We start from the raw sequence: 21201 nt of genomic DNA, 5'->3' as shown, positions 1-21201 counted from the left end.
GGAAGTAGATGAGAGTAGCAAGAGGGAGAATGACGGAGGATGGTTGGAGATGCACGAGAACGAGGACGCCAAGGACGCTGGGAGATAGCGCTTTCGCCGTGGGGGTCAACCTCCTGTCACCTCCGCCATCGCCACCGCCTCTCTCTTGCGAGTCGCTCGCTCTTCTTTTTTCCCGAGTGCGTAGAGCCGTGGGTTGCGAAGGCGTACATGCGGTGCGTAGAGCCGTGGGTTGCGAAGGCGTACATGCGGGGGTCGGGGAAGTGAGGGGAAGCGATTTCGAGCCAATATATAGCAGGAGACCTCGAAATTGTGGGCAGGTTCTTTCCTTTATGCGGGAAAGGTCCGCGATATTGGGCGCCAATCCCTCGGACCGATTCCAATGCCTCGGACCGATTCCAGATGATGGAATTTGAGGGTATCAAATGCCCAAGCCAAATCCAAGTTCCAAATATCTACTTCCAAACAGGAACTTGCTCGGCTAATTTGAAATTTGTTTTTCGTCTTCTCTGTCCTCCCTCTGCACTGCAGAAAACAGATTTTTTTTTTTTGCATGACTCTAGTATTGTGGATCACGTTCAGCTCGTGTTCACCATCAACTCCACATATGCAAGTATCAACACCTACGTCAAGCTGAAGCCTGAAGAAATAACATGTCAATGCGTCTGTTCCCCGAGAACTCAATAACCATAGGCACCTCATCTCCATTCAAACGAAATATACAAGTACAGAGTTCATGCAAGGGAAATAGAGCATGTACTGCAACCCCTGGATATATGGAGCACTACTTTATTAACACCGCATTATTGTAAATTTTAGCGCTCAGAGCAATGCAGGAGTACAGGTTTTTCTACAGGTTCCAGCCCGATGGTTTAAGAGCTCCCAAGCAGTTTCTTGATATCCTTCTGCACAGAATGGGGAAAAATGTTAAAGTTGCCTCAAGATAGCATACTGGTTAAGCTTGTACAACAAACGCAAAACTCGGTGTTGGAAGTTTACCTCGATGCTCAGAGGGGAAGTGGTCGGGGCGTAGCGATCCACAACACGCCCCTCCTTGTCAACCAAGAACTTGGAGAAGTTCCACTTGATGCTGTCACCGAAGAGGCCACCCTTGCTAGACTTCAGGAATTTGTAGATGGGTGCGGCATTGTTACCGTTGACATCAACCTGACAAGTAATAAGAGCTTAGGCTCAGTACTACTCCACAAGGAATAATATTCTACATGGGTAGAGGTCATCACTAATACCCGCACATCATTCTGCCAAGTCAGAAAACTGTATGTTTGTATTAAGACAGCCATATCCTAGTATCCTACTATGCATCAACTAGCATAGAACTTTTACCTTGTCAAAGATGGGGTACTCGGCCTTGAAGCGTGTGCAGGCAAACTGGACAATCTCCTCATTGGTGCCAGGCTCCTGCCCGCCAAACTGGTTGCATGGAAAAGCCAGGATCTCAAAGCCTACAAACCACAAATTAACAATTGTACTCACTGATTAGCACCACCAACAGCTGAAATTGTTTAAATCGATGAACAATCGGCATTGGACAAAATAAATCATTGTCCATATTGCCATGAAAATAGACAAGTAATGGAAGACAGAGAATATACAAAGGCAATGGATTAAGTACACACCTTGGTCCTTGTACTTCTCATAGAGCTGGGCCAGCTCAGTGTAGTTGGAGTTAGTTAATCCACTGAAATAATCAGTCACAGTACAATAATTAGCAGTGTGCAGAATAATGTCTTCTATATTGCCAACCAAACATAGATGTCTACATCAGACAATGAAATGAGTAAGCACAGACAAACATTATTTTACAGAATATATTAAGTAGGCACAAATGATTCCAAGCACATCAACGACCTTATTACTGATACAATTTTGCAATGGCCCAAACAATTACAATAGTACCATCCCAAGTTCTAGTTACTATGTGCTAGCTAACTTGAACATACCAGAGCAAGGCGCGTTAGGAGGACAAGGTTATGCAGATGATTCATACCACTGGGATGCGACGTTGACAATGAGGAGAACCTTCCCCTTGTAGGTGCTGAGGTCAACATCCTTCCCGCTTGCATCCTGCACACAACGCACAGGCAAAACGCACTCGTTAGACTCTCTCTGCAAAATCGGACGCTGCTGCATCTAAAGTTCAGAAAATTCAGGGAAGCAGCTAGCAACTGGGTAACAAACTCAGTCGTTTTGCAAGCCAATCAAACGGATCCGCAGCAAAATTCACACGGCACGAATCAGGAGTCACTGGAATCCAGAGTAAGCACAACGCAGCGGGATCGGGCTAGGGGCCTCTCCGGGCAAGCTAAGCAGACGATCCATGTGAAAAATTACAGGGTCCCATTCCCATCACCTCCGGAATCTACGCTGGGGAGAGGACGGCGAGAGGAACGGGGCTGACCTTGACGGTGAAGTCGTGGACGGAGGTGGTGGACGACGCGGCGGCCATGCTGGGGCGAACGGCGAGCAGCGGCGGCGAAGAATTGAGCGGAGTCGGGGAGCGGCTGCGAGGCGGTAGCGTGCAGACGACGCCGAGGAGCGGAGAGAGCAGCAGAAGCGGCGGAGCTGTGGTTGGTTGTGGGCCGGGACGAGACGTCACCGGCTGGGCGGATTTATACCGGCCAGGCCCACGGGGGGTTGGGGGTTGGATTGGATGACGGACGCTGTGACAGACGATAACGATGAAGTGTGAACGCCTCAGCCAGCAGCGTGCGACCCACGCGGAGGGGAGAGAGGAGCTCGTCGGCGCCGCGTCTGCCGCGCGGCCGGGAGCTCGCCGCGTGTGGACGGAATCGTGCGCGCTGGATGGCCAGATCGAGGTATGGGGTTGTTCACGGCCCTGCTGACTTCAGTTCAACCGGAGCCCACCAAAAGCAACTGGGCCGTGGGCCGGCGAGTCTGTAAGGAAGGAAGGGCGGTTCGTTTTCAGTTTGCGCAAACCTGCAGCCCCCCTTTCGCACGGTTGGAACTAGTGTGAAAAGCGAGGCCGAAAAAGTCGCGGCAGCTTCTGGAAGCATCCTGGCCTGGTTCCGTTCCATCCAATCGCGTCTACTCACACACTGCGTACGCGGCCATGCACCGTGCACGTAAGACGTAACCACGTAGACGTACGCGGTGGCTGTCAAAGGCACGTGAATTCGTGAAACGCCGATATACGCTCTGACGCAGATGCTGACGTTGCGTGCTCGTTTGCGTACCTGAGCATGTTTCGAGAAGCTTCTGACGTCCCGCATGAGTGCATGGCCGTTCAACTCTGGTCGGTCGACGTACGCTGCAATGCAACCAACCAGGAAAAGCTTTGGATCCATCGTCGGGTGCGCCGTGCGGTGCGGGTCGTGAGAGTGACCGGGTTGGTCGCCGGTCAGCGATCACAATCAAATCATCAGCCACTGACCCTTTCTGGGTTTGCTGGGTGATGCCATGGGCCTAGCACACTGATCTTTGGTTCTTTTTACTGGTGGCACTGGGAGCCACTCAGGCACGCGCATTATTACAGCAACACCTCATCATCAGGATTTCTTTCTGTTGCGAGTGCGCCTGTTGTGCCATCATTAAAGTAGTTGGCTGCTTAGTCGTAAGGTAATTAACTAACACTAACATCGGCCCCGGCCAGGAAGGAAAACGACCGTGCAAAAAATGATAAAATCAACAACGCCCTAACAACATTAGCAGCACAAAGGCACCAGCTTCTCTGCATGGTTTTTTCGGTCGAATACGATCCCGTTGGCACCTCGATCTGACGCTCTCCTACTTCCAATTTGTTCCGCTCTTTCTTTCTTTCTAGAATTCCAGGGATCTCGTCCCTGTCCGTTGCATTGCATCAGGACAGAGTGTTTAGTGTTTTACAGGCTTACAGCATCAGTTCAAAACCATCATGGCTCACTCAGCAGCCAGATTCGCGATTACAATTTCACAGGATCACCAAAGCTTATGTGGACTCGGGGGATGTTTCTTCAGCCGGAACTAGTGCGTGTCACCTTGGTGACTAACGTCTGAAAACCAGATAGCATGTATTTTCTCCGTCCCAAATTATAAGTCGTTTTGGTTTTTTAGATTTATAGGGTTTGTTATGCACTTAGATATACCCTATGTCTAGATGCATAATAATATCTATGCATCTAGAAAAGCCAAAACGATCTATAATTTGGAACGGAGAAAGTATATATACATGAAAACGTACCTGACATCCATACATTCTACCGCATATGTACATCTTGTTTCATGAAATTGTTAGCATCCCTATTCATTCCACCAGGAGCGACCACTCTGAGTGGATCCTTTTCTTTTCTTTCCTTGGCATACTTTACATGCCCGTCGTTCCTGTGTCATCAATTGCTAACAATCTTTGGACTCTTGTAGTACCTCAGTAACAGGGACCAACAAACGACACTGACAGACGAAGCCGCCATTGCAGCGCCGGCAACCCACGGCGGCAGGCGGAACCCGGTGGACGGGAACAGCACCCCTGCGGCGATCGGTATGCCAATGACGTTGTAGCCGAGCGCCCAGACATAGTTCATCCGTATGCGGAAGAAGGTTTTCCTGGACAGGTCGATGGCAGTGATCACATCCTCCAGGTTGCTCTTCATGAGGACAATGTCGGCGGCTTCGATGGCGACATCTGTTCCTGCGCCGATCGCGAGACCAACGTCAGCTGACACGAGTGCTGGGGAGTCGTTGATTCCATCGCCAACCATTGCCACGGTTCTTCCAGACAGCTGCAAGGATTTAGGTTTTAAGATGGTAAATAAGAAATAACTCAAGATAAGAGCAAGAAAGCGACAAAGTAAGGCACCAAATAGCTCACCTGAAGTTCCTTCACCATCTCAGCCTTCTGCTCTGGTTTCGCTTCGGCAATGATCTTTTCAATCCCAACCTCTTTGCCGATAGCGTTAGCTGTCCCCCAGTTGTCTCCAGTCACCATTATACTCTCGACATTCATGGACTCGAGGTATGATATCACTTCCTGGGCATTTGGTTTAATCGGGTCAGACACAGAGATTATGCCCACAACTTCTTGATCCATAGCCACAATAATCCCTGTCCTTGCCTTCTCCTCTTCTTCCATGAGAATTTCCGAAGCTTCTAAGGGGATATCAATGTCTGATGACAACATAAAGCTCTTGTTGCCCACAATGACACTCTTGTCACTAACTTCTGCCTTGACACCATGCCCGGTTACTGAAATGAAATCCCTTACTTCAGGCCAAATGTGGTTTTCTTCTGGATGTAACTTTTTGGCGTGTTCCACTATCGCTTTTGCCAGTGGGTGTTCACTGTTGACCTAAACAAGATAAACATCCATGAAAATGGAAAAAAAAGAGAAGGAAATGTTTTTAAACAACCTCAAATTAAGCAAAAAGATGATGAGAAACATAAGAGTTGTAGTACATACCTCTGCTGCAGCAGCATAGTCATAGAATTCACGCAAGACCATGTTTTTGAGAAGCCTTGTGTCAACAACGACAGGTTTCCCAATGGTTAGTGTCCCTGTCTTGTCAAAAACGATGCAGTCGACCTATGAAAAAACACAATTTAATATTTATGAACAACTCATTGATTTTTCAGTAAACATGTACGTCCATGTAATAAATGACACTATTTCATACCTTCTGTGCACTCTCCAGAGCCTGCCCACCCTTGATCAGAACGCCTTGTGAGGCACCAACTCCAGTTGCAACCATCACGGCAGTTGGAGTTGCCAGCCCTAGGGCGCAAGGACAGGCAATCACCATAACTGATATCCCGAACTGAAGAGCTAGCTGGAAACTATCCATGGATGGTGGTATCCGTGAGTTAGGGTAGCTATGGAGCCTTCCAGCCACGAACCATGCAAGCCAAGTAAGCAAAGAAAAAAGAATCACCTGAAAGCGTGGAGGTGATTGTTCAGAATTTTTCCATAAGAGTAGACCATAGATTAGATCAATACAATGTAAATGGCCTTACCAGTGGGACAAAGACTCTAGATATCTGATCAGCAAACTTCTGGACAGGAGCCTTTGCCATTTGCGCTGACTCAACTAGCCTTACAATCTGTGCCAGTGCACTCTCTGATCCGACAAATGTTGCCCGTACATGGAGCACACCGTTCTCATTCACTGTCCCTCCAATTACAGTGTCACCCTTTCTCTTTGCTACTGGCCTTGATTCTCCAGTAATCATGCTTTCATTCACATGGCTCTGGCCCCATATAACAAAGCCATCAGAAGCAACTTTTCCACCTGGGACTACTTTGATTACATCATTTTTCTGAATCAATCTGCTGTCAATCTCCTTCTCTCCTACCACATTTCCTTCGTGGTCATACATTAACAGTGTTGCAGTTTCCGGTGCAAGATCCATCAGTTTGGCGATAGCCTCGGAGGTCTTTCCTTTTGCTAAGATCTCAAGGTACTTTCCAAGAAGGATAAATGATATGAGCATGGAACTAGTCTCAAAAAAATCAGTTGACATGTAAGTCTCAGAGGTAGCTGCTCGAAGAACCGAGTAAACTGAGTAGAAGTAAGCTGTGTTCGTCCCTAGAGCAATAAGCACATCCATATTCGGTGAGCCACGGCACATTGCTCTGTAAGCACCAGCATAAAATTTGCGACCAATAACAAATTGGACAGGTGTTGACAAAATCCACCGCAATAGTTCACCGGTGCTCATCATGTTGAAAACCTTTTTTTCCAGTCCAGCCTTCAGCCATGGGATGTACATGAACACCATGGAGGTGAGAAAAACTGGAATGGTGAATATTAAGCTCCACAAGAAAGACTGCCTGTATCGTTTGATTTCCCCATACCTATGCTGGTCCCTTCCATCTGCTTCCAGATATATTGATGCATTGACAAGACCAGATGTAGCTGACTTGATGACTTCAATGAGGTCCCGGGGACCTGTCTGGTCAGGCTTGTATGAGATGGTGACCTTGTGTAAGTCAGTGTTGAATTTAATGTTTTCTACACCAGGAAGGGCCTGTACAGAGGTTTTCACGATCATTAGTGACCTCTCATCGAGAACACCGTCCATTTTGAGGTCTATCCTGCTCCGATCTTCTCCTGTGGTGACTAGTATTGCTTCAAAGCCCGTTTCTTCCACTGCTTGGATTAGCTGGCTAGCAGAAACAATCCTGCGATCATAACGGATCTCTGCCTCTTCAGTAGCCAGTACAACTGAAGCTCTTTGAACCCCAGGAGAAGCTTGCAAGACAAACTCAACTGTGCTTGTGCAACACTTGCAGGCCATTCCTTTTATATGTAGCCTGCATAGTAGAATGTTCTTTTCCATGACGTCCTCATCAATCAACTTAGCTTCAAAACCAACATCCTCGATGGCTTCTGTAATTTTGTTCTCCTGTCCAAAAGATTTAAATGATCACAATATAAAAATATGTTGGAGACAAGAATTAACATGACATGTGTTCATTCTAAAACATGACCAATAAAAAACTCATAATTTAAAAATAAAATTTGAATGGGTTTCTATTAACTGTTCATCAAAATACACAAATAACAGAGCGATCAGAGAATTTCAGCGTATATACTATGACGATGTTGTTTGGATCAACTGAAAAGAGGCGTGAACGTGGATGTTGAATAATCCAACTGCACAAATACATTTTCTCTGGAATATGTAAAGGGAAACATGCCAAAAAGGGGTATTCAAAAGCAAAACTATCACCTATTCATGGTCAACATAAAAATATAAATTTTTAACTCTGCATCCACTCCGTATAAAAATAATAAATGTTGCTTTTTCAATCTGTTCCCAAAGTTCAGGTTCTTTCTTGGTGGACTGAGCTTTTTCAGGCCTGTAACGGTCCTTATATTTTGAACAGGTTTATTCAGGAGGGCAAAGTTTGAGAATGGATGCCGTTTGATGTAAATGTAGTGGCTTTGGAAGCAACTTGTTGAGTAGTCATCAATCATTAAATTGTCTTTTGTTTTCAGGAACCTAACCGTTTTACAAAAAGGATATTCCTTTTCTGATTCCCAATTATTGAAAGGTGTTGGAAAAGGAGGCACTATCCAAGGAAGGAAGTGCGCAAATACTAGATCATGCACAGATATTAGTCCAAGCTATAAAAAGACAAGTTTCCTCTCCAAGTGGGTTGAAGACAGGGACACTAAATATAACTTGGTGGTAGCTGAAGTCAAAACCAAAAGAGGTTATGTACCTATATTAGTTATGAAAAGACTTTCTTCTTACATACTAATATTGGTCCCATTCTTTTTTCATTTTGCCATGAAATGTTTTAAAATTTGGCCACCAAAATAGATGAAAACTACAGTACTAGTTTTCTAGTTAATGTTTCACATTAAAAACATCAAGTAAAACAGAATAGTGTTAGTACTTCAACATCTTATCCAGTATATTTTATCTATAAATGGGACAATTATATCTTATTCACTATATTAGTGTAGCTATTACTGTTGAAATTACAAGATACAGAAAGAATTGGCACAATCCAAATCATAGATACCATCCAATAAAATAGTGTGTGAATAAGCAACCACTAAGTTGAAATATGTGGTCCTACAGGGGCAATCACGTGAAGCGTCGTGTCCCATCATGCAACTAGCTAGAAAAGGCTTTACAATAATAGAGAAACCATTCATTGTAATGAATTTAAGATTCTAGTGAAAAGAGAGGTGTTGTGCCTTCCAAGTCAATCTTCTTTTTTCTTAAAAGTTATCAGGATGGCAGACAAGATTGAGATTTTGTATCCCAAACCGCCAGTGATTAACGGAAGTAATTATGAGGTGGGAAACGTGAGTGCCAAATTATTCTTGAATAACTCAACCTTGCTTCCAACGAAACGGTTAAATAATCATTTGGATACATGGTGCACCTAGTGGACTACCAAGTGAACAGATCAATAACTTGGAACTTTGAAACAGAATGCAGAGTGGAACGGAGAAAGAGACATATTCAACAAGGGAAAAACAACAATATGCATCAGCATTCCATGAGGAGCAGTAAATTAGAGGGAAAGAAAAGATGGAAGCTATATATGCGACACAATTTTAGCTGGACACCTTAGCTAAGTATCTTGGGAATTATCTTCTGGGAGCATCAGATCAAGCAGTTAATCTAATTACTGTATAGAGGCATGTTAGGTAGGGCTTCAATTCTAATTTCAATCCAGGAGTCAGGAGTGAAGGCACGCCGCACTTGTTGCTGAAAACTTGCCAGCAATATGCAGGTAGCCAGGTACGCCACCTTTCTTCCTTTTGGAAAGCACAGTTAGCAGTCCTACATCAGAAGCAAAGCTGTCTAAGATGGAAGCACTATTTTTCACAGTCCATTTCGTAGGCCACCCACATATCTTTCAAGTAACACTACACGTATCAGCATTTCGCAATACTTTTTCTTTTCTAGCTTAAGAGTTAAGACCAATCACTTGCGGATGAGCTGATTGCACATGTCTCGAGCATGGACCACGAAGGCCACGTCAGGCGGGGTTTAATGGGAAAACGCTGCCCAAATGCCCCGCAACTATATACTTACTACTATACCTTTTACTGACAAATAATGCTTCTTCAAGAAAAAAACGTTTTTACACAGATTGGAACATCCTATGATCCGAAAAGGGTAGAATTGAAGGCACCGTGCAGGCGTGCATCCACCGGCACGATTCTCAGGCAATGACAGGGACGAAGCGTTCCAATCTAGAGCTCTGCATTACATTAAACATCGCAAAAGGAAAATTCACGAGTGCCCGGAGCTCACCGAGACGAAGGCCGGGTAGAAGACGACCTGGGCCCGGCCACCGAGGACGTCGACGGCGGCGTCGTGGATGCCCGGGAGGCGCTTCACAGCCTTCTCCACCGACCCCGCGCACGCGGCGCACGTCATCCCGGACACGGAGAACACCGCCACCTTCTCCTCCTCCTCCTCGTTCCCCGCACCTGCCGCGGCCTCCAGGTCGCCTCCTCCTCCGCCGCCGCCGCAGCCGCCAGAAACCGCGGCCCGCTTCGGGCGCCGCGGCATTGACGGGTACCGCGGGCGCAGCGCGAGGCGCCGGCTCACCTCGGAGCCGCCACCCCCGCCGTGGAAGCAGGAGAGGAGTATGGCTCGAGTAGTCGCCCCCATTGCCGCCCGTGCCGCGATCACTCCGCTCGTCAGGCGTGTCGTGGGTTTTGGTTTGGGGATTCGGTAGTAGGTAGGGGTGGTCTGGTTTGAACGGTGCCCGGATTTATAAGGGCGGCGAAGAGCCCACACAGCTCGAGCAGGGAAATGCCTTGCTGTTGCTGGTGCAAACTGCTAATGCTACGCAACACCGATTCCGGAAGTGCACACATTTCTTCGTATCAACTGGTGAACATTGGTCTCAATCATTTCCGGTGATGTAACTGAAACGTGCAGATGACTCGGTACCCACCGTCGCGGCGTTCAGTTGGCACTCGGCAGCTAGCGCTGTCCCGCACGAAAGCTGAACGAATTAGTGCTAAGGGAATGGTAATATTCTAACGTTAAAAAAAAGGTCGGGTTCCAGAGAAAGATAGTGAGAAATGACCACGTAAAATATTATCTCAACATCGTCTTCGACGTCACTAAAGTAGGGATAAAAAGCAAAAACGATGCAGTAACAAACACGTACGTTAGCACTTAGCAATCTCCTGAATGCTTTGATGACAACACCTGAGAAACTAGACAGTGTGTTGCCAAATAGAGCCGCGGGTATTATTGCCAGAAACTTATGTGCTTCTCCAAATTCGACTCCGGATTGCCCGGTTTAGCACAGGCGTACAGCCGACGTCAGTACGCACGCATGTAGCCTGAGAAGTGAGAACAAAGAAAAACAGAGCACTCATATCTAATTCGAGTCAAATCACCACGAACACACTCTCGAACCACGAATCGGATTCCACCCAGTAGCTATTCCGCGGCGAAAATAGAGCACTTGGCCACGAGACAGGCAAAAAGCTAAGCCAACCGAACCGAATTCCATCCACACTGCTGGCGTTGGGCGCCAGATCAGATCATCGCCTCATCATCAGGACCTCTTTCTGTTGCAAGTGTGACTGCCACGCTCATGCCATTAAAGAAGTTAGCAGTTCGGTTAGGCAACTAATGTTGCCCACAAGAGGAAAGTAAAGCAACCGTGGAGAGTGAAGAGGCGACTTTCTAGCTCCAGCATCACCAAGCACACCACACCAGCCTCTCTGCTTTCGACCGGTCGAGTCTGATCCCATTAACTGGCACCTCCAACTGACCATGACCCCCTCCGTCCAAGTAGTTCAATTCAACAAGCGTCGTCGACGTTGCTCGGAGTCTTTCATATGTCACGTTGGAGACTGGAAACACAAATTCTGTTTCCATAATCTATCATCAATCCATCATGTTCATGTGTACAGATCATGGATTGTATCTAAAAAAAGGTATATAGGTCATGGGATCAACCAACACATCGATACATCCTTTCACAGTACCAACAAGTAAATACAAAAGGTCAATAGCTATATACTCCTATAATATACACCATGCGTCCATGCAACCATGCACGTGCCTCTACAATGTTAATGACACAATCCAGAACTTGTGATCGAGTGGGGATCCCGATCGCCCATGGAAACATATGCGGCTCGACTTCGAGCAGGATAATGATCTGAAAAAATTATTCCAAGCTTCGATTTAAGTACAAGTAGGGGATAGCAACTTAGTATTGTTTTGGGTCGATAACTGGATAGGCCAGGCCTCGCTGTGTACCTTGGCTCCGGAATTGTGCAACTTGATCAGGCCACGAATCAAAAATCGATGGACAGTAGTGTAGGGGATGCACAAAAAGCAATGGATTCATGATATTGTCGTACACCTAACAGTAACTACGTTAATTGAATACGTCGCCTTATGGCATCACTTACAGCAGGTTCAGTTAACACCCGGGGTGGAAGATTCGGTTATCTGGAAATGGGATATCTCTGGTTCTTACTCCGCTAAATCGGTATGCAAGTTCTTCTACAGCACCTCCGTCAAGTTCGCCGCAGCAGAACCGATTTGGAAGGCTTGGGCACCATTAAAAGTGAAGGTATTCATGTGGTTAGCTGTCAAGAATCGGCTTTGGACAACTGCCAGGAGGCAGAGGCGAGGGATTGCAGGAACATGCGTGTTGTGGCTTGTGTGACTAAGAATCAGAGACTGTTGATCACCTCTTCTCCAAGTGCTCATTCTCCATGCAAGTGTGGCATCGAGTCAGTGCAGTACTGAACCTGCACAACACCATTCCGGTAAATGAAGTCGGGTTGTTAGACTGGTGGCTTAGCAAGAGAAGCAGTGTCCATTTAGGGCAAAGGAAAGGCTTCGACTCGGCGTTTATGCTTGTTTCATGAAAAATATGGAAGGAACGCAATGAAAGGGTGTTTGCAAGATCACCACCAAATCATGCCTCACAGCTGCTGCACGAGATCATTCAGGAAGGGCAACTCCGATGCAAAACACCTAGCTGTCATAGGCTGGCCAATGCCATCAGGTATTTTAGATCAACATTTCTGATTTCAGCCTTTCTGTGCCATTTGTGTTGTCGTTGTGGTGGTGTAATGTAAGCTAAAATATGGCTAAACCCGTGTGCGTGCGCCCGGATAGGCCCGCGATGTATGAAAACTTTTTTCTTAAGATACGCAGCTCTCCTACGTATTCACGGAAAAAAAAACTTGTGATCGAACTCCACAACAGAAGTAACGCATATGTACAGCTTATTTTACGCAACTTCAACTCCAGGAAGTTCACCCGCTACTATGTACGATTATACTCATTGATATCTAGGGTTCATTTCAAGCTAATACTGCTCAGGTTGCTCCTGTGCCATCAATTGCCAAACTTCTTTGGACTTTTGTAGTACCTCAGCAGCAGAGACCAACATACGACACTGACGGATGAAGCCGCCATTGCGGCGCCGGCAACCCATGGTGGCAGGCGGAACCGGGACGATGGGAAGAGCACCCCCGCAGCTATTGGTATGCCGATGATGTTGTAGCCGAGAGCCCAGACATAGTTCATTCGAATGCGGAAGAACGTCTTCCTGGAAAGATCGATAGCAGTGACCACATCCTCCAAGTTGCTCTTCATGAGGACAATGTCGGCCGCTTCAATGGCGACATCTGTTCCTGCACCAATTGCCAGACCTACATCAGCTGACACAAGTGCTGGGGAGTCGTTTATTCCATCACCAACCATCGCCACGGTTTTTCCAGACAACTGCAAGAATTAAGATGCAAGGACAGTAAATAAATAACTAAATGATTGCAAGAGGAAAACAAGAAAGCTATGATATAAAGCAGAAAATATCTCACCTGAAGTTCCTTCACCTTCTCAGCCTTCTGCTCTGGTTTTGCTTCAGCAATGATCTTTTCAATGCCAACCTCTTTGCCAATGGCATTAGCAGTCCCCCAGTTATCCCCGGTCACCATTATGCTCTCCACATTCATGGATTTGAGGTATGATATCACTTCATGGGCATTTGGTTTTATAGGGTCAGATACAGAGATTATGCCCACAACTTCTTGATCCATAGCCGCAATAATGGCTGTTTGTGCTTTCTCCTCTTCTTCCGCTAGTATTTCCAAAGCTTCCATGGGGATATCAATGCCTGATGACAGCATAAAGCTCTTGTTCCCCACAATGACACTCTTATCATTAACTTTGGCCTTGACACCATGTCCAGGTACTGAAATAAAATCCCTTGCTTCAGACCAGATGTGGTTTTCTTCTGAGTGCAGCTTCTTGGCATGCTCCACTATTGCCTTCGCCAGTGGGTGCTCACTGTTGTCCTGAATGAGACAAGAAATTCATATAATTTGAGAAAAGTTTCACTTCAAAAGCACTAAAAGTTATTTTCAATCAAAATGATGACGAGAATAATAGAGTCAAATAACATACCTCTGCTGCTGCAACACAATCATAGAATTCACGCAAGACCATGTTTTTGAGAAGCCTGGTGTCGACAACAACAGGCTTCCCAATAGTCAGTGTTCCTGTTTTATCAAATACAATGCAGTCTACCTGTGAAATGTCATAAAAATAAGTAGTGTTATCAGTTTGTCACCAATTTGAAAGCAATGTCTGAAACAAGTGTATCCACGTGAGGAAGGGAATTTTCCGTACCTTATGTGCACTCTCAAGAGCTTGCCCACCCTTGATCAAAACGCCTTTTGAGGCACCGACTCCAGTTGCAACCATTACCGCAGTTGGAGTTGCCAGCCCTAAGGCACAAGGACAAGCAATCACCATAACTGATATTCCAAACTGAAGGGCAAGTTGAAAGCTATCCATGGAAGAAGGTATCCATGAGTAAGGGTAACCATGGAACCTCCCAGCTAAGAACCACACGAGCCAAGTAAGCAAAGAGAGAACAATAACCTGCAACCATGGAGAAGGTTATTCATCATTGATAAGAATAACCCATTGATCTTATTACAACAATGTAATAGAACTTACAAGTGGGACAAAGACTCTAGATATCTGATCAGCAAACTTCTGGACAGGAGCTTTTGCCATTTGTGCTGATTCTACAAGCCTTACAATCTGTGACAGCGCGCTCTCGGATCCGACAAATGTTGCCCGGACATGGAGCACACCATTCTCATTGACCGTACCTCCAATTACGGTATCACCCTTCCTCTTTGCCACGGGCCGCGATTCTCCAGTTATCATACTTTCATTCACATGGCTTTGGCCCCATATAACAAAGCCATCAGAAGCAACTTTCCCACCGGGGACTACTTTGATAACATCATTTTTCTGAATCAATCTACTGTCAATCTCTTTCTCTCCTACAACATTCCCTTCATGGTCATGTATCAACAGTGTTGCAGTTTCCGGTGCAAGATCCATCAGTTTAGCAATAGCCTCAGAGGTCTTCCCTTTTGCCAAGATCTCAAGGTACTTACCAAGGAGGATAAATGATATGAGCATGGAACTTGTCTCGAAAAAATCAGTTGACATGTAATTCTCAGAGGTAGCTGCTCGAAGAACCGAGTAAACTGAGTAAAAGTAAGCAGTGTTCGTCCCTAGAGCAATGAGAACATCCATGTTCGGGGAGCCATGGCACATTGCCTTGTAAGCACCAGTATAAAACTTGCGGCCAATTATAAATTGGACTGGTGTTGACAAGATCCACCGCAATAGTTCACCAATGCTCATCATGTTGACAACCTTTTTTTCGAGCCCATCCTTCAGCCCAGGAATGTACATGAATACCATGGAGGTGAGAAACACTGGGATAGTGAATATTAAGCTCCACAAGAAAGACTGCTTGTATCGCTGGATTTCCCCATACCTATGATGCTCCCTTCCTTCCGCTTCTGGATATATTGATGCAGTAATATCACCAGATGTGGCTGACTCAATGACTTCGATGAGGTCCCTGGGTCCTGTCTGGTCAGGCTTGTATGAGATGGTGATCTTGTGGAGTTCAGTGTTAACTTTTATGTCTTCCACACCAGGAAGAGCTTGTATAGAGCTTTCTAGTATCATTATTAACCTCTCATTGAGAACGCCGTCTATTTTGAGATCTATCCTGCTCCGATCTTCTCCTGCAGTGATCAGGACTGCTTCAAAGCCAGTCTCTTCCACTGCCTGGATAAGTTGGTTAGCAGCAACAATCCTGCGATCATAACGGATCTCTGCCTCTTCAGTAGCCAATGCAACTGAAGCTCTTTGAACCCCAGGAAAAGCTTGCAAGGCAGATTCTACTGTGTTTGTGCAAGAAGTGCAGGTCATTCCTTTTATATGCAGCCTGCATACTAGAATGTTCTTTTCCCTGACCTCCTCGTTGATCAGCTTAGCTTCAAAACCAACATCCTCGATGGCTTCCCTAATTTTCTCCTCCTGTCAAATGCCATACATGAACACGACATCTAAATATGTAGGAAACAAATTTTGAACAACACGGGCAAATAGACAGTAAAACATGACATCAAACTACTAATGTCATCTGTATGTATAATAGGTTTCAGAACTTAAGATGTGCCACAAATAATTTATTAAATATTGGACAATATATGCGATAGGAAAAGGGAGCAGAGAGTTCGGTTAAGTAAACATGCAACTATGTATCTCCCATGCACATGTGGCCACCATATATCTATCAGTTGAGTTTGTTGAGAATGTGAACAGGGGTGTTCGAGATAAAAAGAGAATGTGAAAGGCATAGATGGTTTTGAGAAAAATAGGTAGGAGTAGTTTTCCACAATATTCATATTTTGAGTCTTAGCAGTACAGATTTTCTTATGCTGGTTTTATCCTCTCTTACCCAAATAAGGTTTTAGGTTGCTAGGCTCTAGATATTGTTACAAAAAAAAATCTAGTTTTGATACAATTTGATATCCAAACAACCCAATGGTATTGCAATGATTAGATCTGATCAACTGAAAGTCTAAACTGATGATTGTGTTCTTGAAAAAAAAAGATGAGGACTAATGTTATTGTTCTTCTTGAGTGCTAAATATGTAAAAGATAAAGTGAACCTATATGGCTCTTCTTGAGATAAATAAATATGCAAAAAAGGGTTCCTTCAATAGTATCTCAGCATCATATTTGATACACAGAGTCATCCCATAAGTGGAACTATTATATCCAGTTCAGTGATTGTGAATTGTCACCAACAAAATCCTATGCATCCAATACTGTGCAAGTAACCACTAGGTTGAAATATGAGATGAAATTTTTTCCTGCTCCTAAAGTGGCAACCACATGAACCATCCCTCCTCATGAAATTAGAACAATCCACTTATACTGCAGGAAAAGGACTTCCAGTAATAAAAAAAAGTTCCCCATTTTGCCCTATCGATATCAATATTGACAATATACTGGTGAAAGGGATATGTCTTTCTCCCAAAGTTGAAAGCTGTTTTAATGGGACACGATTGCAATTTTGCACTCCCAATGGGCCACTGATGAAAGAAAGTTACTTTGGGATGAGAAACGTGAGTGGCGACTGTTCTTGAATACGACAATTTATTCCAACCTGAACAACCTAATAATCAATTTGGAATATGATCAGAAGGAACACACCAAATGAACAGATTAACTACTGCAAACTATGAAACAAAACACAAGGTAAAACAAAGTAAAGAGATATAGCTAAACCAAAAAGAGGAATTGTGGTATGTATCAATATTCAGTGGTGTGTGTTGTGTGGTGTATATGTTCGAATTCTTCTTCTTAATGCAATGATATGTGGTTCTCTTGCGTATTCGAAAAAAAATCAGTTATGTGTTATGTGTGAATAACTGGAGCCAAGAGGATGCAGTGTGCAACCCAATTTTCGATACGCAAATTAGTAATTAGTTAGATTTGGGACTATCTTATTGGAGTGTCATGCAAATTAGCATTTAGAAATGGCTTTAAAAAGGCATGTTTGGTAGAGATTTCCTTCTAATATCTGTCTAGGAGCAAAAGCTCACAGCATTTGTAGTTGAAAACTTGTAAACAGTAAGCAGCTTTTCTTTTCTTAAGAGGAAATCCATATCTATACTGAACCTGCAGCCCTGGTGCAATTTGCATATCATGACATTCACAGCAAAACATGTTTACTGGTTTCTAACAGGGTAATCATGTCTTGGTGTCACAGCAGTTGGAAGTTGCACATCATAAGCAAAGCTGTCTACCTCTAGCCTTTCAAACCACTCGGAAAAAAAATAGACACAAATAAAACTTCTCATGAGCCATTTCATTTCAATTAATTATCCACTTATGTAGCATAAAATGAATTAGTACCACACAAAACCTTCATCTAGAATAATTACATGTAGAAATACTTGCAGGAATTCTTTTCTTAAAAACAGACTCTATGTTATGTCAAAGTTATATGGCAAACTAACTGTGTCGAAATGTCCAATTCTGTAGCTGTACATTTAATTTAATCAGAATTATATTGTCAACTAACTAGATGAAGCGTGCCAAACTACAGCTCTTCATGCTATATCAAAATCATATAGCAAAGTAAATGGATCAAGCGTCCAATCACGACACTGAATCACATATAGACTATGTAAAATGTAACTGAAATTTCTGTTTAAATATTCACACAGTACCTAATTCTTTATGTCTTTGTCTCTCTATATGTCTGCATATAATAATTTTATTTTAAAAAAATCCAGAGATTGGAACTTCCATGATTGAAGGCCGCCCTATGTAGGCATAAGGCATGTATCTACTTCCAGGATTCTCACGACGGTGATACAGTATGACAGAACAAAACTATAGTGAAGCATCCTAAAAGTAATGTTGACATCCTTTGATTATTCATGGCGACTTTTGGATTTTTGCTAGTGGTGATGTCGAGCCTATGGCCAACCTTGTAACATCATCTGCAAACAGCTCATAAAAAAATTGAATAGAAAGTAACACGCGTATCAATTATCAACCAGGGTGCCCGATACTCACCGAGACGAAGACGGGGTAAAAGATGACCTGCGCGCGGCCCCCGAGGACGTCGACGGCGGCGTCGTGGATGCCCGGGAGGCGCTTCACGCCCTTCTCCACCGACCCCGCGCACGCGGCGCACGACATTCCGATCACCTCGAACACCGCCACCTTCTCCTCCTCCGCCGCCTTCTCCGCAGCCCCCTTCGCGGCCTCCAGGTCGCCGCCGCTTCCTCCGCCTCCTCCCGCGTCGCCGGCGACCGTGGCCGGTCTAGGGCGCCGCGGCATGGACGGGTACCGCGGCCGCAGCGCGAGGTGGCGGCTCACCTCGCCGCCGCCGCCGCCATTGAAGCAGGAGAGGAAGAGGGTTCGAGTGCTCGCCGCCATTTTACCGCCGGTGCGGTGCGATGGCTCCGCTTTGGGGGTTCTTTTCGGTTTGGCTCGCTTTGGTTCGTGGAATTGTTCGGGGAGAGTGTGATTTGGTTTAAACTTTAAACCGGGCCGAATTTATAGGCTCGTCGGCTCGTGATAGCGGAAGTGGAACCCACATCATGCTTGCGTTGGAGTATTTTTTAGCTAACTGCTAAGCTATTCGAGAAAAAAAAACTAACTGCTAACTTGCTAAGCTTACGCAACGTCAAGTTGAGAAACAGCAAAGTTTTTTTTGTTCGATGTCCACCTGGCGAATAAAGCAGCGTAGCGGTTTCGATCCATTTTCGTTTCTTGTACGATCCAATTAGTTTTTGGTTGGAGTCAAAAGTATTTCAGATGTTTTCTTGATAAAATCCTTTATTTCGCTAATAATAATGCAAAATAGCATTGTCCCCTACTCCTCTACCACTACATTTGCGATAATGTTATCCTCAGTAAGCATAAATAGTCCAACGTGTCAGTGATGATTAAAATGATTTATGTATTAATACTTATCTTAAAAAAAGATTGTCCTGAGAAAAAGTGAAAAGTAGCAAACAAAAGCAAGAAAGAAATGAGGAAAAAGAAAAGGTGTATTTCTCGATTGTTATAGACATGAGCGTGAAATAAAGGTTATAGTGATGCTTCTATCTATCCACTCTCTCTCTCTCTTTTAAAATATGATGTTTGGGACGAGTACTTCTTATCCTAAACACTGTATATTTTAACGCAGTGGGAGTAATAAGCGATAATTATAGCAAAACTTTGCATTGCTCTACTTCTAAGATAAAGAACAAAAACAGAATATGCGAGAGAAATGCATGCCTTTTGTATTATTAAGACGATGTACTACGCGTATACATGTAGTAGTATTTAATTTCACCGTATTCAGCTTGGGCCTTGAGGATGCGTTGGCCGGGCAGGCTTGAATGATCTGGAAGGAACGCACACGCGGTCCATGAGTTGCGGTATGCGTTTTCAAAGACAAACTTGCGTGGCGTTTGAATTTTGTATTTGATGATGTACCTTTGGATGCTCAACACGTTAAAGCTTTTTGCAAAGGATGTGTGCAAGTTTGGATGACAGGATCGCAAACATAAATTTTAATTCGAATTTGACTTCGATTTGCTTGGATAACCAGCCTACATGCACGCACGTACTTTCAACACAAAGCAAAAGTCAGATCGATTTTAAGTTAAATTAGCTGGAAACTAACGAATCAAATGGAACTGAGCAGAGGAGCGGCCAGAGTTGGCACAAGAAAAACGGAGTCAAATCAAATTTGGTTAAACAAAACCAGGTGCCGGTTCTACCTGGACAGCTAGTAATCTATTGGGGGGAACGCAGAAACGTGCCCCGATGGGGGAGACGAAATCGTTACCGTTGTTTGGAGAAAGAACCATCTCGAATTCTCACTTAAAACCCGTCCAAATTCAAATGCGGCCAGACTCAAAGAGGTCGGTGTCACAAAGTCAAATCCAGATAACTAATCTGACCACGATTGCCTGGTAAACTTAGCATTGTTTTCACGTCGCGGTGTCATCAGTGCTCGGATAAATAACCTGGCAATCAATCGAGCTTACGCCTGCATCGCCAACAGCTGGGACTGCGTGGTTGCTTCAGGGGTAGGTTGCTTTCCGAGTTTTAACCGACGCCGAGCTCAATCTTCCAAATACGAGACAGCGTGTGCAGCAGAACATCGAGATCAGTTAGTTGATCTCGAGAAGGAATCGCGATCGGCAGGTGGTAGTTGAACGGTGAGGTGTGGCAGTGCAGAATGGGAGCATGCCATGCCAACATATATGCCATACGCCAAACGTTTCTGAAAGCTCTTTTCGGCAGGTAGACCTTGCTACCAAGATCACGTCAGGTGGCACGAAGACGAAGTGATCGCGGGGGGAAAGGAATGAATTGGGAGAGAGAAACTAATCTTTTTTGCCAGGCATGCGAACACACTGTCTGGCTGCTGATTTCTACTGTCGCACTCCATTCGAGCATCAGCAAACAATAAAAATTGTCAATTTGAGTGATCCAGCACCTGTGGTTACGTCTGTACGTGGATGGAACCCCCTCAGTTGCAGGAACCTATCCTTCAAGGCTTCGACCACCTCATGCATTTAAATTTATTCTCCGCAGTTGGTGTTTAATTAATTACCCTGTCTGATCTCATTTTCATACTGCCGGCTGCCGTGTGGAACGCTGACCTACTGAAGGTAACCTGCAATCCATGGATGGCGTATCGCCTGACGCGAACATTTCCGGAAACACGGCGAGGATGCCGATCGAGCCGTCCTGGTTCACTGGATCACGAGTTGACGACCCCATTAGAAAACACCCACACCCCTGTCCATCTATCCCACTTCCCAAAACCCAAAAGCATTTCCTCCTCTCCTTGTTTTGTTCTACGAGTATATCTGAACCGGC

The 21201-nt window shown here is 44.9% G+C and overlaps 3 protein-coding genes across 3 annotated transcripts; all 3 read right to left on the bottom strand.

Annotated features, from left to right (window-relative positions):
- Positions 1-681: 681 nt before the first annotated feature.
- Positions 682-2629, bottom strand: LOC101776814 (probable phospholipid hydroperoxide glutathione peroxidase 6, mitochondrial-like). Its single transcript, NM_001280840.1, is given in 6 exon segments — positions 682-902; positions 997-1164; positions 1342-1460; positions 1635-1696; positions 2006-2082; positions 2417-2629. Coding segments are annotated over 6 exon segments (507 nt in total). The 5' UTR covers positions 2465-2629; the 3' UTR covers positions 682-869.
- A 1526-nt stretch (positions 2630-4155) lies between these two features.
- LOC101776417 (copper-transporting ATPase HMA5) lies at positions 4156-10241 on the bottom strand. Its single transcript, XM_004976406.3, has 6 exons — positions 9733-10241; positions 5962-7353; positions 5625-5879; positions 5411-5533; positions 4823-5299; positions 4156-4733 (listed from the first exon to the last, which is right to left on the bottom strand). The coding sequence occupies exons 1-6, from the start codon at positions 10093-10095 to the stop codon at positions 4344-4346; spliced, it is 3000 nt and encodes a 999-aa protein (XP_004976463.1). The 5' UTR covers positions 10096-10241; the 3' UTR covers positions 4156-4343.
- A 2352-nt stretch (positions 10242-12593) lies between these two features.
- LOC101776017 (copper-transporting ATPase HMA5) lies at positions 12594-18753 on the bottom strand. The gene is made up of 6 exons (XM_004976405.3): positions 18388-18753; positions 14437-15828; positions 14104-14358; positions 13879-14001; positions 13293-13769; positions 12594-13197 (listed from the first exon to the last, which is right to left on the bottom strand). Exons 1-6 carry the CDS (start codon positions 18751-18753, stop codon positions 12808-12810), a joined length of 3003 nt encoding a protein of 1000 aa, XP_004976462.1. The 3' UTR covers positions 12594-12807.
- Between the last annotated feature and the right edge of the window lie 2448 nt (positions 18754-21201).

The sequence above is a fragment of the Setaria italica genome, chromosome VII, assembly GCF_000263155.2.
Source record: "Setaria italica strain Yugu1 chromosome VII, Setaria_italica_v2.0, whole genome shotgun sequence".
NCBI lineage: Eukaryota > Viridiplantae > Streptophyta > Magnoliopsida > Poales > Poaceae > Setaria > Setaria italica.
The sequence above is the reverse complement of the archived record's forward strand: the minus strand, read 5'-3'. Positions and strand labels throughout refer to the sequence as shown.